The sequence below is a fragment of the Hordeum vulgare genome, chromosome 3H (genome assembly GCF_904849725.1).
Source record: "Hordeum vulgare subsp. vulgare chromosome 3H, MorexV3_pseudomolecules_assembly, whole genome shotgun sequence".
Lineage (NCBI taxonomy): Eukaryota > Viridiplantae > Streptophyta > Magnoliopsida > Poales > Poaceae > Hordeum > Hordeum vulgare.
In genome coordinates this window covers 518,694,942-518,711,178 of record NC_058520.1, presented here as the reverse complement: position 1 = coordinate 518,711,178, position 16,237 = coordinate 518,694,942, and the positions used below count along the sequence as shown (strand labels likewise).

Below are 16,237 nucleotides of genomic sequence, written 5' to 3'. Positions count from 1 at the left end.
GAACACATCGACATGCCTACTTTCGCTCTTTGTTGGACACGTTGCAAGGTATGTCTTGTGTTTTTAATGCACCTTTTTGCGTACACTATAGCTGAAACTCACCTATGTTTTGCACAGATACGCTTTGCTAGTGATCAGACTAGGCGAGTCTACACGGCATTAAACGAGCAGTTTGATATGTACAATGGGTTAATCTGACAGCCATACACGCAAGCAACCATACTTGCGAGGTACCCCGATGCTATTTCGGAGCTATGCACGAGAGATCAGGGTTAATGGATGATGAAATTGAAGATCATCTTCGATGTCTTCGTCGAGTAGAAGGTGCAGCAACGGGTTATGAGGCAATTCAGCCTTCGGTAGATGGTCGAGCCCCCGCCCATAGATAGCCCTCTTCCGGGAGTAGTCCACAGGTATTTTATACTTATTCATTGTTGCATTCTCTTTCACAGTGAAGCACGAGTTAATTGTTAAACATACACCTGAATTACAAGATCACAAGGAAGGGGACAAGTAGGACGAGAGATCAGTGTCTCCAGAGGCTTCAACATTACATTACAGACTGGGATAGTGCAACGACACGTCTCTGGCACGGGAATGTCGGGTTTGATCTCAATGAATTCAATACCTATTTGGATCAGTACATGAGAGGGACACAGTTACGCATCGTTGAACACTCTAATGCAGAGGAGATATCGACCCCTGTTACGTCGGACACGTACCCGAGATATGATACTTCAGGCTCTAGGCAGTATGCGGTAAGTCTTTACCTAATGCATCTTTCTATTACATACTTTGTCATCCATACTTAATAATCATCATGACAATTTCATGCCGAGTTGGCATTCGAACTTCATAATGTCGTTATGACCTATGGACGTTGACTATCGTCCGAACCTCTTCTTGTACCTAGGTCTTAGGTGCAGCCATGGTTATAACGCATGGAGCAGAAGATATGAGATGTCTACAGGGCTATCATGTGCACACAGACCTCGGTTGTTGTGCACCGCGTCCACCACCACCACCACCAGTCGCATCTCTACATGCAACGACATCAACCGCGTCCACGCCTAGAACAACAGCCGACGCCCCATCCACCCCCTCCTGACCAGGCTAGCAGTTCGGCGTGGCAGCACCCACAACACCATGCTCCCTCGTCCGGCTTCGTGTTTCGGCCTCCACCACAACATCCCACATCTGTTTCAACAACATCGAGCTGGTATGTATCTTCATATTTATTTTTCTGTATTAATTGAGACTACATATTTATTCAGTATTAATGATCCCTCCTACATGATCCTATGCATATGAGGAGGCGTCGGCGTCCGTATCCGAGTGAGCGAGTGAATAGGAAGATCCACTATCACAACAAAACATGTGGATGGACATGTTTTCGACTCCTCCATCATGGCCCATCCAGGATACACAATATGCCCAGGGTGAGTCTTAGATTCCTTCTCGTAACATTAGCCCCCCCCCCGCAGGTGGGGCTGGAGTACGCTTAGCACGGCCCTTGAGCGCCGGCAGATGTCGTCAGTGACGCTTCTATCTATCAGTAGAGACATGACTATATGTATGAGACATATTCATCGAAAGCGCCTTTCTGCTCCGAGCTCATTTGAGCTCGGGTGAACAGTAAATCGAGCTCATGGGAGCAGAAGTGTGGAAGTTTAAAAAATTCTGAATTTTTTTCAAGACCAACTTTATCAAAAGTTCTAAGTGCAGGCAAAAATTTGGCATCAAATAACATTTCAACAAGGCGTGGAAAAATAAACAAAATCAACATTCTGAAAATGCGCATTTTCAGAGTATCCATTTTGTTTATTTTTCCACGCCTTGTAGAAATGTTAGTTCATGCCAAGTTTTTGCATGCACTTAAAACTTTTGTCAAAGCATTTTCAGAATGTTGATTTTGTTTATTTTTCCACGCCTTGTAGAAATGTTAGTTCATGCCAAGTTTTTGCATGCACTTAAAACTTTTGTCAAAGTTGGTCTCAAAAAAAATTCAGAACTTTTTGAACATTTTTCAAAAAAAATTCGATTTTACTGTTCACCCGAGCTCAAATGAGCTCGGGAGCAGAAACTCCACGTCCCATATTCATGTTCTATTTCAATGCTAGTTTTGTGGGGATAACACTTACAAACAAATGCATCCAACATCGTTCTTAGATAGAACATAATGCCCCCACAACATGATATTACAAACAAATAATAGAAAATACATCTGAATTAAAAGGTACGACTAATCTTACAAAATACATCTGAACAACTACATGAAGGCATCATTGTCATCCTCCGTTGATGCAGAGATCTTTCCCTTCGTCGATGCAGAGCTCTTGACCTTCGATGATGAGGCACTCTTGGCCTTGGTACTCGGGATGAAGATATCGTCTTCGTCCACGCTGTCGTCCATCCATAAAAAAGGATATTCTACGCCCTTGTGTAGGTGTCAGCCTTTCTTCTTCCCTCTTGCATTCAACCTGAGAAGTTCTTTCTGTATCTCCTCAAAGGTCTTGGGAGGCCATCCACTCCTAGCTAATGCGTGAGCTAACTCATTCAGTATGACGTCACTACTGATGAGTTTGTCCCATGAAACTATTATATCGTCTATCTTGAAATTGCTTCCTAAACGCCGAAGACAAAATGGCATACCAGACATAAAACTACAACCCAAAGGATAATGTGACATCTTGATGCAACTACGATACTACACTCGACTGCTTACCCACTAGAGTGTGGAGGGGGGTTTATAGGTAGAGAAGAGAAGAATAGGCGGGAACTGACAAGCAGGAAAATATGGCGGGAGATATCGTCGGGAACTACGTAGGAAACGATGGCGGGAAGTTAGAAGCGCGGGAAATTATGGCGGGAAGTCAGTAGCGGTAAGTTATGGCGGGATTTTTTTTATAGAGGGGCTATTTTGCTATTCTTGTCATAAAAAATTCGTAGTTCCGTAGAAAAAGAGGAGTGCACGCACCTATCAGCTTTGCCAACACCAACTCGTACTAACCGGTCACTAGTAAGCCAATTAGTACTATTTGATCACGACGAAACCAATTAGTACTAGTCGGCCTAGCCAAAGCCGATTAGTACTAATCAGCCTAGCCAAAGCCGATTCGAGCCGAGCTAGCGAGGCCGAGTGGCCTATCGGCATAGCCAAAATCAACATGCCTTAATCGTCTACAGCGAAGCCGACTGGAGCCAGTCGGCTTTGGCTTGGCCGAAGTAAAAAAATGTATTATTTTAAAAAATTAGCTCATAGTAGCCCACTCCTCAATAGTTGAGTCATACTTGTGACCTTCAGTCATCCACATAATTCTACCATCAGAATAGAAATGTGCAGTGGAGTAGAACTGCATGATCATCTCGTCGTTCCAAGAAGTCATCTCTTTCCCAACAAAATCCTTTATGTCAATAGCCGTGAACTTTTCTCTCACATGAGGGAAGTGGTCCTCATGTTTCTTGATGTATTGTGATCTCTCGATGATACCTCACATCTACTTGTGCCTTCTATGGATTCGTCCTTTTTGGTCTGCTAGCTATGTCGGGCTTTGTCATGGGCGTGCTATTTTCTCATCTTGTGTAATCTTCTTACTTATATGTTTTTTGTCCGGTTTTCCATATAAACTGGGTCAACTTGTTTAGGTTTTCGATCCTGTTTTTCGTATAAACCGAATTAGCCAAAGCTTAAGGATGACTCTTGGCTTTGACAGCTTTTTGAGCAATATATTCAGGTGAGGATTCCCTCCTCCCTGATGACCGTTTAAAAAAAAGGTATAGACCGTACATGTGAGAAGTATATCCTAATTCTGTACGCTAACAGCAAAATCAATCTAGCTAGAGAGAAAAATGATATCGAGAGAGCAAAATATTCAAGGAAAAAGAAGGACATTTGCAAGTTGCGTCTAACTAAAGATAACAAAGTAGAACACACCATTATCCCATTACAGAAAACAACTGAACTTTTAAACAGTGGTTTGTTCTTCCAGAGAAGAACCAACATAAGGAACCAAGTTTAACTCATCCTCACAGTTGCAGCACTTTGGAAAGCACAGATCATGCTGTGTCACACTTACTATTAGCTCCATCCAATACAAACACAACAAGTACATTACAAACCGAACACTTCAGAACAGAGGTATAATCAGCAAGACCTTGATAGGGTGTCTCACTTCCACACTTCTGCTCCCATCCACCATTTATTCAAGCAGGCTATATGAAAGGGAAAACACACACCCGCAACCCAAGCCATTTTCTATTTGAAATCTTGGTACGAAGAACTTGAGCCAATTAGGCAACAGAGTTCACGAAGCTGGCAACAGCATCCACCACTTCAGGAACACCGAGTTCTCCGGAGACGATGCCGCCGTCATCGACATCGCCAGCCTCCCGGACCGCTGCTACCTCAGCACCGCTAGCGTCAAAGCATGGCGTGAGTTCTGCAGCAGTACAGACGACAGAGCCGAAGCTGCACCGCTCATCGAACGGCAGGGCACCGATCTCGGCCTCGTCGATCTTGCCTCGGACGTCGAGCAGGAGGCTCGTCAGCCTCGCAACCTCGGCCTCCAGCGCCGCATGGCCCTGCAGCCGCCTCAGGAGCTGCTGGTTGGCGGCGCGGAGCTTCTTGACCTCCTCCTCGAGGAAGGCTGCGTGGGCTTTCTTCTTCTGCCGGTACTTGCGCACGGCCTCCCGGTTCCCCAGAGGCTTCCGGGGGTTCCTCAGCTCGTCTTGCTCCACGGCGTAGTCTTCGCCGGAAGCTACGACTTGGGTGTGCGCATGCAGGCACGTGTGGGTGTGCGCCGCGGCCGGCGACGACCACGATGGACAGCTGTGTGTGTGAGTGCACGCTAGGAACTCATCGAAGCCGTGGGAGATCTCTGGATATGGAAACAGAAGGTGGCTGGGGATCGGAAGGTATAGTCCGTCGTCCATTCTCACAAAATGAGCCAACAAGCTAGTTTCTCCTCCTATGATTAGTAACTGGGGAAGTCGGACAAAAGCGCCAAAAAACAGTTCAAAAACTCGAGAACTTGGTACCCTTAGCTTGTTCCATAAAAGCTTATTACCGATTCAGCAGGATCTTATTATTAGAGGCAAAAATCAATTCGAAAGAAATTCACGTAACCCCTAGATTACTACTACCTCTATTTTTAAACTGCCAAAACGTCTTATATTTAGGAACAAAGGGTGTACTTATTAGTGATTGAACGGTCAAAAGATCATGTAGTAAGTACCAAATTTGCATGATGGCCAGGAGCATGAACATGTGAACTACCCTCACCACAATCGCAAAACCTTACAAGATTCCAGTTAGGACACCAACTTTCCTGCATGAGCATACATGGTAAACAACATCAGTATATTTGCGTGAGGAGCCAGATTGAATCAACAAAGTAGATTTGAGTGCAAAATACCTAGCTACCGAAGTGCATCAAGATCCTATCCTGATGAGGAAACGGTATGGACTTGATGTGTAGAGCTGTCAGCAACGGCTGCTCCTTGCAACTGCAAACCTCTTACTGTTGCATCTCTTTCTTTCTTTTTGCCTACACCTTTTGCTCGTCACCTCTCCATCAATCTTGTGTTTGTGTTCTCTTGCCCCCCTCCTTTTATTTTGGGCATCTCGAAGCAGGAGAGATCTTAGAAATAGAGGAGGAAGCAGTGGACAACGATGTTATTGGATTGGAACCGATAGGATAGAAAGGTGGAGAATCCTAGTTCTTGCCAATGTTCTTATTGTCACCTTTTCCATTGTTCTTGCCACTATTCATGGACTACTATTTTCTCGCCATGATATTCTTCTGCTATGATTCCTTTTGTATTCATTTCAACCACCAGCATTTGCCACGGTGGGTTTCAGCAACTTGGCTGGATTTTCGTCGTAGAATATAATCTCCAAAGCATGGAATTTGGAATGATTCTTCAAACCGTTGATTAGCTGGGTTGTCTAGACATTTATATTCTGGTGCGATCATCTTATCACGGGATAACATAGAGAGATAAAGAAAAGAAATCCACAGCTTAATAGTCTAGAAGGAATAATCAATTATTTGATGGTATATCATAAAACTGTAGATTATCCTAGCATAGAGTAAAGCACTATTTTCCTTTTCATAAGTAAAGATGAACCGGTACCTCCCCTGCAAAAAAAAAGAAGTTAAGATGAACCGCTCCATAAAAACAGTACACGAGATTGATTTTGAACCATAACCTGTAGTTATAGTTCCCGGTTCTGCTTGAACCATAATTTTTAAGCTGTATATTAGTTTAGGGAATTTTGAAGCTATCTATATTAAACCTTCAATTTTGCAAAACTTTTTAATCTAAATTGCTACCTCGTCTATCTACAACAAGAAAAAAACTACCCTCGCCATTTTTGAGCATTTTACTAAAAAAGCAGTACAATTAAAAAGTAAAGATGAACCTCCCCCGCAAAAACGAAGCTAAGATGAATCTCTCCATAAAAACAACACATGAGGTTGATTTTGAACCTTAACTTAGAGCATTTTTATGGTACCCTGTACTGCTACGCAGGGGACGGAGCAGTATACAAATCATTCGCCCTTGATTTCCTGATGGTAGTTTAGTCATTTTTCTCGTGATTCCAGCCCATCACCGATCCGTCCATTCGTTGTCTTACTAGAAGAAGAAGAAAAACCGATCTGCCGTCGGCCGTGGACAAGATTGTACAGTAGGCCGTTGCTGCTCGCCGTCGTCTACACGCCGTCGCATCCCTAATTCCCTAAATCCTGGCCTGATCTAGCCACTGCCATCCGTCCGCTGTCCACAGCTTGCCGCCGTGTTGGCGTACCTAATTTCCCTAGCCGGCAGCCGCGGGACAGTCCCGCCGAAGAAGAGATGCAAGTTGGGCTCGGACAACTGTGCCACATCGCCGGAGTGCTTGGCCATGAGCATGGCCGAGGAAAGGGACACGGGTTCCCGAACGAAGATGAGATGCAGTGGTGGCCGTCGGGAGAAGAAGGAGTGGAGCTCTCGTCGAGGAAGATGATGCAGGCGCACATGATGGCGTAGTGTCCGCGACCACGAGGGAGGTGACGGTAGTAGGAATCCGAACGGACGGGCGCGTGCGTGGAGCCATGCGGGATATGTGAAGAAGAATGGTTGACTTGGTCGGGAGGCAAGCTAATATTTCTTTCTTCCTAGATTACCCTCACAGGTTGTGTACTGCTGCACGCGGAGCGGCCGGTGCCACTGCTACTGCTTGCGATGTTGCTCGCCCAGTTGAGCAGTATAAATCAATTACCATCGTTGAATTTCGAAAATAAACGGCCCATATTGATTACCGGGTACAGTAAAAGAGCTCTTAACTTATAGTTATAACCCTCGTTCCTGCTTGAAGCATAAATTTTTAAACTGTCTATTAGTTTAGGGAATTTTGAAGCTATCTATACCAAAACTTAAATTTTGTAACACTTTTTAACCTAAATGGCTACCCCCATCTGTCTACAAAAATGAATAGATTGTGCCCTGGTCATTGTAGAGCAATTTACTAAAAAAATAGCGGTAGTGTTTAAACATAATCACTACTTGATGTTTCTTTTAAAGTAACCATGTTTGAGGCTGCTAGTTTCTAAAATACCAAACCATTTTTATCAACAATCTGACATGAAAACTGACAACGAGGCCACGTGTGTCATGTCCAGGCAAGAGTCAGATCGACGTCCATTCGAACCGATCAGTTAGGTTGATCCCAACCATTATGCTAGATTGGTTAACTCGCAATGAATTGGAATCGTCATCACCATAGTTATCGGGATCATACAATCAATTTGGTACCATCAAGCCTAATCAACGAACAAATCAATGAAAAACAGAAATGGTACCAAATTCCTTGATTCAAAACCTAACACTAACCTAGACAAACTCACCCTCTTCATCCTAGTCGTGACAAGGCACCCAGAGGTAGCACGTGACACGAAGAGAGAGAGAGGGGGGAGAGAGAGGGGGGGGAGGGAGGGAGGGAGAGACGCTTGATGAGAGCATGGTTAATAATAAAACCGACAACTGGTTGTATGTAGTAGCCATATCATCTACAACCAACCTAAAAGGCAACTCATATAATAGTTAAGCTATAGCGATTTTCTACTCTATCACTGTTTGGCCCATCTTTTCTCTCACAAAGGTTCTTGGAGTCCGTGTTGCACCTGGCTACTAAGTTACAACCCGCTTCTTCACTCTCTTCTCTTCTCAGTGCTCCAACTCAACACAAATATTACATTTGAATCCTTATAGCCTACTAACTCTGTATTATTAGACTTGCTCTGAGGCACCTGCCTTTCCCAATGTTCACAGCGGCCACAGTCATAATCCATATCACACGCTTGTTGTGTGGAGCTGACATGCCTCTCTATCACTTCACATGTTAAATTCCTAACAAATTTGGATTGATATTATCAGAAACTCATTGCCTTATATATGGTGCACTTTAGAAGAAAACACAAAGATAATAGTTATATTTGAAATAGTATTGAAAAATTGCATATAATAAAAAAAAGCATATGAAGGACCACACAACCAAGTGAAATTTCCTTGCACAGAAGCCTGATCGGTGGTCTTGTATGATTTTTGTTCACCCCATTTTTCAGAGAAAGTCAATCGATTTGTGTTTCCTCCTGTAGGTTTGCATTAGCCCAAAATGGGATGGTCTCATGGATGAGAGTAAATAACCTTTGCAGTATGTGGACTATAAGTTGTGTTAATTTGTGTTAGGTTTTGAAAAAGGCAAATCACACCTAAGGAACAACTACATCAACTCTCAAAAAGATAACCCCAAGGAAGAACAAGAGGAAGCTTTGCATGTGAACATGAGATTTGCTCTACTTTATGATACGCTTGTGATGTCTTGGAACTTGAAACCTTCATATATGTGTTCAAACTTGAGATTTTCTTTCTTATGTTTTGTTCTATTTAGTGATGTAGCATGCAAATTGGAGCCCATGTAATGAAAACTTCATCTATTTGTATGACTAACATGCAGATTTTGCTGGATAACAAGTATATTTGCCATTTTCTGTACTATAGATGCTTAGAATTTGAAAAGTGGACTACTATGAATATACTTGATTTTTTGTAATTGTTACACATTTTTCTCGACAGTTCATTTTTTTGCCCAAAATTTGAACAAATGTGGTCAGAAATTTGAAATCGCATTTTCTCTTTGCTCCTTGTTCAGAATTAGTTGAATTTGAATACTAGATTAGTATGAATATACTTGATTTTCTTTAATGTTGTCAGATTTTTCTGGATAGTTTAAAATTTCAAGTTTTCATCAAATTTTGAACAAATCTTGATAGTATTTGAAATCTCGTTTTCTCTTTGCTCCTTGTTCAGAAATAGCTGAAATTTGAAAAGTAGACTACTATGAATATACTCTATTTTTTTGGTTTTTCTGATTTTTCTAGGCACATCAGTTTTTGGAATAAATTGTATTTTTTGGGCATTCGCCCAAGATTGCATGGGTTGCTAACATTTTATTATTTGTTCATGGCGTATTTTGGTCTTTTATACCCTCTTAGTTCTCTCATAAAGATACATAATCAAGTTAATTGTGAGGTATGTTATCTAAGGGCATAACAAAGATGGGGCATTTTATCAATTGCAATGTAAGGTGGGCCATATTGGCACGGGCGGAGCAAAAATGTGGCAAATGATTAACTGGACCATAAAAATGTGTGTTGCCCTATACATGAGAAAAACAAATACAAGGGCCCAAAGTGATCAAAATATAGTCATACATGCGTGTTATAGGATGAAGAATACCATGTAGATATTTGTTAAAAACTACGATTTTTAGTTAAAAATCCATAAATTCCAAAAAGGTAGCACACGCTATTATTTTTGTAATGCGAATTGAATGATTATAGTAACAAAAGTTTTTTTCTTTTGCAGGCAAACGGAAGTCTATAGTTATATATTCTACCCCCATAATTCATATGTATATATTTGCTTGAATTTTGTTGAACATTTATTTTCATACTTTTTATGCACACCTAGTGCAAAGGACAATTTTACTTAACAAGTCAAAAGTCTAAACACGAGTAAAACTTACTCCCTAAGGTTGAAGTCCTAAACTTGATTTATATTAGAACTTGAGACCTCTTAATGTGATAACTTAAACATGGTTTTGAAAGGACCATCAATCAAAAGACTAGGGGCAAGTTCATCCAACTTTCCATGATCATCAAGACACAAGCATGCTTTCGACAAAGATGAGTTGTTAATTTTTGGACGATCTCGTGCAAACCGCAAAATGCAAATGCAAATTACTAATTTGTCATACGAAATCATCGTATACCACCAAGATCACTAGTTAGGGGTGCCCATTGCCAAGGCCACTCCCACTTCTTCTAGTGGTTACAACTTACAAGTGGCACACTGCATGTGTGTCATTTGTTGAAAGCTGGGAGTTTTGCCTCTTTTCATAGATTAGTTTTTAAAAATTATTTTATCTCTTGAACCTTGCGATCAAATCACTAATTGTTTTTATCATCGGATTTATCATGATAAGATCCTCGAAACTAGATCTACGTTAATAGGTGTCAACAAACCTTTTTCCATGAAAAAACCGAAAACCAAAAAAAGGAAAATAAAAAAAGTAGAAAACTGAAACCCGGATTGTGCTTAACACTTTTTCGTTGGGGAGGGGGGGAGGGGAGCTATGCTTTCTACTTCTCACGGAATCGCAAGCTGTGTTTTTTCATTTTCGAAGAGCACATACTATGTTTTTCCCTTTTAAAGAAGCACATGTTGTACTTTTTCTTATTTTCGGGGAGTACAAGCTATGATTTTCCATTTTTAAGAAATATAATTTTGCTTTAGCACATATTAAGTTCTCAAAAAGACATAATTTTGTTTTCACTTTTAGAAAGCACGCTCGCGAAAAGGCACTATTTCCTGGAAAACACACAAAAACCTATTTTCCACCTAAACCTAGAAAAATCAAGCAATAGCGGGAAAGCCGAAATAAATAAATAAACAAAAATAAAAAGACGTGCAAGAACCCAAAAACACCGAGGGTGCACCCAGCGAGGTGCAGGAGGGAGGTTTTTCCGGTTTTGTGAAGCTTCTCGAAGCTTCCTAGATGGATTTTTTCATTTAGGTTTTTTGAGGACTGATTTTCTTTGGTTTTTTTATTTTTATTTTTTGTTTCTTTTATTTACTCTTTTTTATTACTTTTTAATTTCCGTTTTCTTTTTTATATAATTTTTTATTTTTTGAAAAAGCGCAACCTTTTTTTTATGAACTTTTTTACAAATGAACAAACTTTTTTCCAAATTCATGAACCTTTTTCAAAATTTTATGATTTTTTATTAAAATTCTATGAACTTTTTGAATATTAATGATTTTTTTTCAAATTTAGATGAAGTTTTTTTTTTAAATGGATGAACTTTTTTCAAAGTTGATGGACTTTTTTAATACTTGTGAACTTTTTTTCAGTTCAACAAACTTTTTTAAAACATACAACATTTTTTTATGATTTTACAAATTTAGCGAGCTTTTGAAAAAATTGATATTTCTTTTCAAATTTGGTGAACTTTATTTCAAATTCTATGACCGCTTTTCAAACTTTATGACATTATTTTTAATTTGATGAACGTTTTGTTAAAATTCAATTATTTTTGTTAAATTTGATGTCATTTTTAAAAATTTGATAAACCTGTTTCTGTTTGTGTGAACTTTTTTCAAAATTAACGAACATTTTTTCGAATTGGTGAACTTTTTTGAAATATTTGATGAACTTTTCATATTTTTGTGAACTAATTTTCAAATTTGAGATATTTTTTTGAGATGCATGGACATTTTTTATTTTCATGATTTTAAAATAATAATCCAAAAGGGAACGGTTGATCAATTGATCAACCGATCAACCACGATAATTTTATTTTTTAGAAATTCAACTACTGATGTAAGGGATCGAGCGACCACCTTCTTATTGGGTCGGCCCAGCATGGGACGCTGCACGCGCGAGGTGCGGGAACGACGTGTGTAGCGCCATATAGGAGCACCAGGGTTCTGATTCCAGAAAAAAGGTCCATTGGGTTAAGTTAACTTTAGATGGGCCTCGAAACTTAGCCGAGGTGTGCCCCTGCGGCACCCACCCCAACATGTCCTCCCTTGAAACCAAGTAAGTGAGTGTGACAACCCAATCACAAGAGCGCAGCCGAAAAATGTTTGCTCTCCACAAAACCCTGCTCCACGACCGCCTCCCCGCGCCGCTGGCCACCGCCGCCTCCAGGATCTCCTCCTTCCTCGTCGTCCCAATCGGGTATCCTGTGGAGGCTATCCACTTCCCGAATTGTCGTTCCTCTCGTTCGGGGAACGATGCAAAAGTACTTTCTCCATATATCAAAATGGGGCTCGCAACCCAAGAACATCTCGCATAAGGCCACGAAGCCTGAGATATGAAGGATGGAACCGGGGGTGAGATCGTGGAGCTGTAGCGAGTAAAACTCCAATAACCCCCTTAGGAAAGGGTGAATGGGGAATCCCACCCCTCGCAACAGGAAGGAAACGAAGCAAACCCGCTCTCCCCTTTGTGGGGAAGGGGAGTTTTTCGAAAGGCTTTCCCATCAATGGAGGTCAGACCGGCGCGAGTAGGTGCGAGATCCGATTGGGGAAGATATCCCTGCGTTTCAAGCTCACTCATGCAGAGGAGATAAACAGAGCAACTGGCCCAGTCTCCTGGAAGGGGTCGAGGGGGCGTGAAGAGGAACCTGCCATGACTCCGGAGGTGTTAAGAGCTCTAGGGTTTCTTGGCAAGGCTCGGAGGCCATGGAGTGTGAAGTGAGATTTTGATCTATTTATAAAGGATGTCACCCCCTCTTGCTATAGGGAACGGTTCCGTCAGGGATTGCGAAAGGAGCTTGCCTCTATGAAGGCACGCGAGAATCGAGAACTATTATTAATCTTTGTGCAGAGTTGAAAGTTGTGGGGCCCATGATGCTTCGGTAATCGTGAGTCGGTGATACGTCTCAAACGTATCGACTCTTCCAAACACTTTTGTTATTGATTTGGCCTCATTCTTGTATGATTTGAATGAAACTAACCCGGACTGACGCTGTTTTCAACAGAGTTGTTTGTATGGTTTTCTTGTGCGCAGGAAAATGGATATTTAGACGTCCCGAAAAATTCCCATAAAAAGTAGGGAAAATCCACGCACCGGGAGGAACCATAGGCCAGAAGATGGGCCAGAGGGGAGCCACACGGCCCCCGGGCAACCTGTGGGCGCGGCCTGCCCCCTGGCCGTGCCAGGAGGCCGCCTGGGTGGGGCTCACCCCCTCTGGTGCCCTACTTTGGCTCCTATTTTTACCCGTGACGCAGAAATCCCAGAACTGAAGTCATTTTGCAAATTCTCAATGCGGAGCCGCCGCCACCCTCGGTTCTTCTTCGGGGGAGCTGATATGGAGGCTGCTTTGGCCTCCGGGGAGGGGAAATCATCGCCATCGTCATCACCATCACCACTCCATCATCCTCCCATGGCTTCCCCCATCATGTGTGAGTAATTCCGTGCTGTAGGTGAAGGGGATGGGAGAGATTGGATGAGTTAGATCATGTAATAGTTCGTTGGATTGTTGGGGGAATGTTGCCTACCATCTACTATGAAGTTTATCATCTTTGCTACTACTTCTTACTCTTAATTCTTGTCACTTTGGGCCCGAGTGCCATGATTTCAGATCTGAATACCTTATGTTTTCATTAATATAATTGTGTTCTAAATCCTATCTATGAGCAGTATGCACCTATTATAGTCCGGAACCGACGATCCCAATGGTGACAACTTGGGCCACCCAAGGGGATAGACTATAGTTTGAGGATTCCTTGTATCCATTGATTGTTAATGCTTTGTTCCGGTGCTCTTTGACAGGAGCACCTTAATCTCCATAAGTTCCTTTTGGCCCTGTTGATAGCAGGATGGTAGGACAAAAGATGTTGTGCAAGTTCTTATTGCAAGCACGCACGACTACCTTGGGGTACATGCCTAATGTTTGATATATGCCTAGATGATCATTGCTTTTATATGTGCCTTGCCCCAAGTTAAATACATGATATCTCTCATCCATGACCAACCATCCATCTCCCTAGCCTACAGTGTTTTAATACTGCTGGTCATAAGTCGCTTTACTTTCGATGTTTTACTTTCGTTGCTTTGCCACTATTATTTCTGTTGCCACCATCACCTCCATATCACCGTTGCTACTAATATTTCGTTGCCAAGCAAGTATCTTTTAGGTGTGGTTGAATTGACAACTCAACTGTTAAAGCTTATAAATATTATTTGGTTCCCCTTACGTCGAATCAAAAAATGTTCGCCCCCGCAAAACCCTGCTCCACGGCCGCCTCCCTGCGCTGCCAGCCACCGCCGCCTCGAGGATCTCCTCCTTCATCGGTGTCCTAGTCATGTATCTTGTGGCGGCTATCCACTTCCCGAATTATTGTTCCTCTAGTTCGAGGAACGATGCAAAAGTACTTTATCCATATATCAAAGTGGGGCTCGCAACCCAAGAGCACTCGCATGAGTCCATGAAGCCTGAGATATGAAGGATGGAACTGGGGGTGAGATCGTGGATTTGTATCTAGTAAAACTCCAATAATCCCCTTAGGAAAGGGTGAATGGGGAATCCCACCCCTCGCAGCAGGAAGGAAACGAAGCAAACCCGTTCTCCCCTTTGTGGGGAAGGGAAGTTTTCCGCGAAGGCTTTCCCACCAATGGAGGTCAGACCGCCGCGAGTAGGTGCGAGATCCGATTGGGGAAGATATCCCTACGTTTCAAGCTCACGCAGGCGGAGGAGAGAAACAGAGAAACTGGCCCAGTCTCCCGAAAGGGGGCCGAGGGGCGTGAAGAGCAACCTGCCATCACTCTGGAGGTGTTAAGAGCTATAGGGTTTCTTGACAAGGCTGGGAGGCAATGGAGCCTCAAGTCAGATTTTGATCTGTTTATAAAGGACGTCACCCCCTCTTGTTATAGGGAACGGTTCCATGAGGGATTGCGAAATAAGCTTGCCTCTACGAAGGCATGTGAGAATTGAGAATTATTATTAATATTTGTGTAGAGTTGAAAGTTGTGGGCCCCGCGATGCTTCGGTAATCGTGAGTCAACCGAGGACGAAATCATCATTTCTTGCTCGGAGGAAGCAAATGAACTCGCCTTACAAGCCAAACACTTTGGGCGTGTTCATCCGAAGACCCTTCACATCACCGTTGAAGGCTAGTTCGGGGGATACTGAGGGAGTCCGGGATTAAGGGGTCCTCATGTAGTCGGCTTACTATGAAGAGGTCGGCTTGATAGGCCGCACCTATTGGAGGTTGGGATGTGCACTCATCTCGTACTCAAGGAGGAAAGCATCGAAGACCGGCGTGACGTCCAAGTAAAGTAGACTAGGTCAGTTGTGTGTAACCCTAGATCCCACTTTGATTATATAAACCGGGGGGTCCTCGTTCGTGTACACAGGTTGATTCACCTACGGCTTAGTATACACGATCTTGAGGTAGACTCTGTAATCATCATTCACATCAATATAATCAAGCGGGACGTAGGGTTGTACCTCCTCAAGAGGGCCCGAACCTGGATAAACACTCTCCCCCCTCTTTCATGCAACCCATCGATCTAAGGTCCACGGTTCGGGACCCCATACCCGAGATGTGACGGTTTTTACACCGACACTATGTTTTTCCCTTCTCGGGAAGCACATGTTGTGGCTTTTCTTATTTTCGGGAAGTACAAGCTATGGTTTCCCCTTTTCAAAAAACATAATTTTGCTTTAGCACATATTATGTTTCTTGCAAAAACACAATTATGTTTTCACTTTTAGAAAGCACAGTTGTGCTTCTCGCAAAAAAACACTGTTTCTCAAAAAACACACAAAAACTTACTTTTCACCTAAACCTAGAAAAATCAAGCAATAGCCGAAAAGATGAAATAAACAAATAAACAAGAAGGCAAAAACGTGCAAGAACCCCAAAACACGGAGGGTGCACCCAGCGAGCTACACGTCGTGATGGCGTTTTTGTTTTTCTTTTGAGCAAAAAAGGCAGGCTTCATTCATCTATGGAAATATTTACAGGGGTTACAACAAACATATCATGAGGGTTACCACTTAACGCGTAAAAGTCCACTGGGTTAAGTTAACTTTAGATGGGCCTGGAAACTTAGCCCAGGCCTGCCCCTGCGGCACCCACCCCAACAACATCTCCTCCATTGAAACCAAGTAAGTGAGTG

At 42.5% G+C, this 16,237-nt stretch overlaps 1 protein-coding gene across 1 annotated transcript; it reads right to left on the bottom strand.

Moving 5' to 3' along the window:
• Positions 1-3,998: 3,998 nt before the first annotated feature.
• Positions 3,999-5,763, bottom strand: LOC123440383 (basic leucine zipper 23-like). The gene is made up of 3 exons (XM_045116954.1): positions 5,415-5,763; positions 5,235-5,327; positions 3,999-4,980 (listed from the first exon to the last, which is right to left on the bottom strand). The coding sequence occupies exon 3, from the start codon at positions 4,930-4,932 to the stop codon at positions 4,291-4,293; it is 642 nt and encodes a 213-aa protein (XP_044972889.1). The 5' UTR covers positions 4,933-4,980; positions 5,235-5,327; positions 5,415-5,763; the 3' UTR covers positions 3,999-4,290.
• Between the last annotated feature and the right edge of the window lie 10,474 nt (positions 5,764-16,237).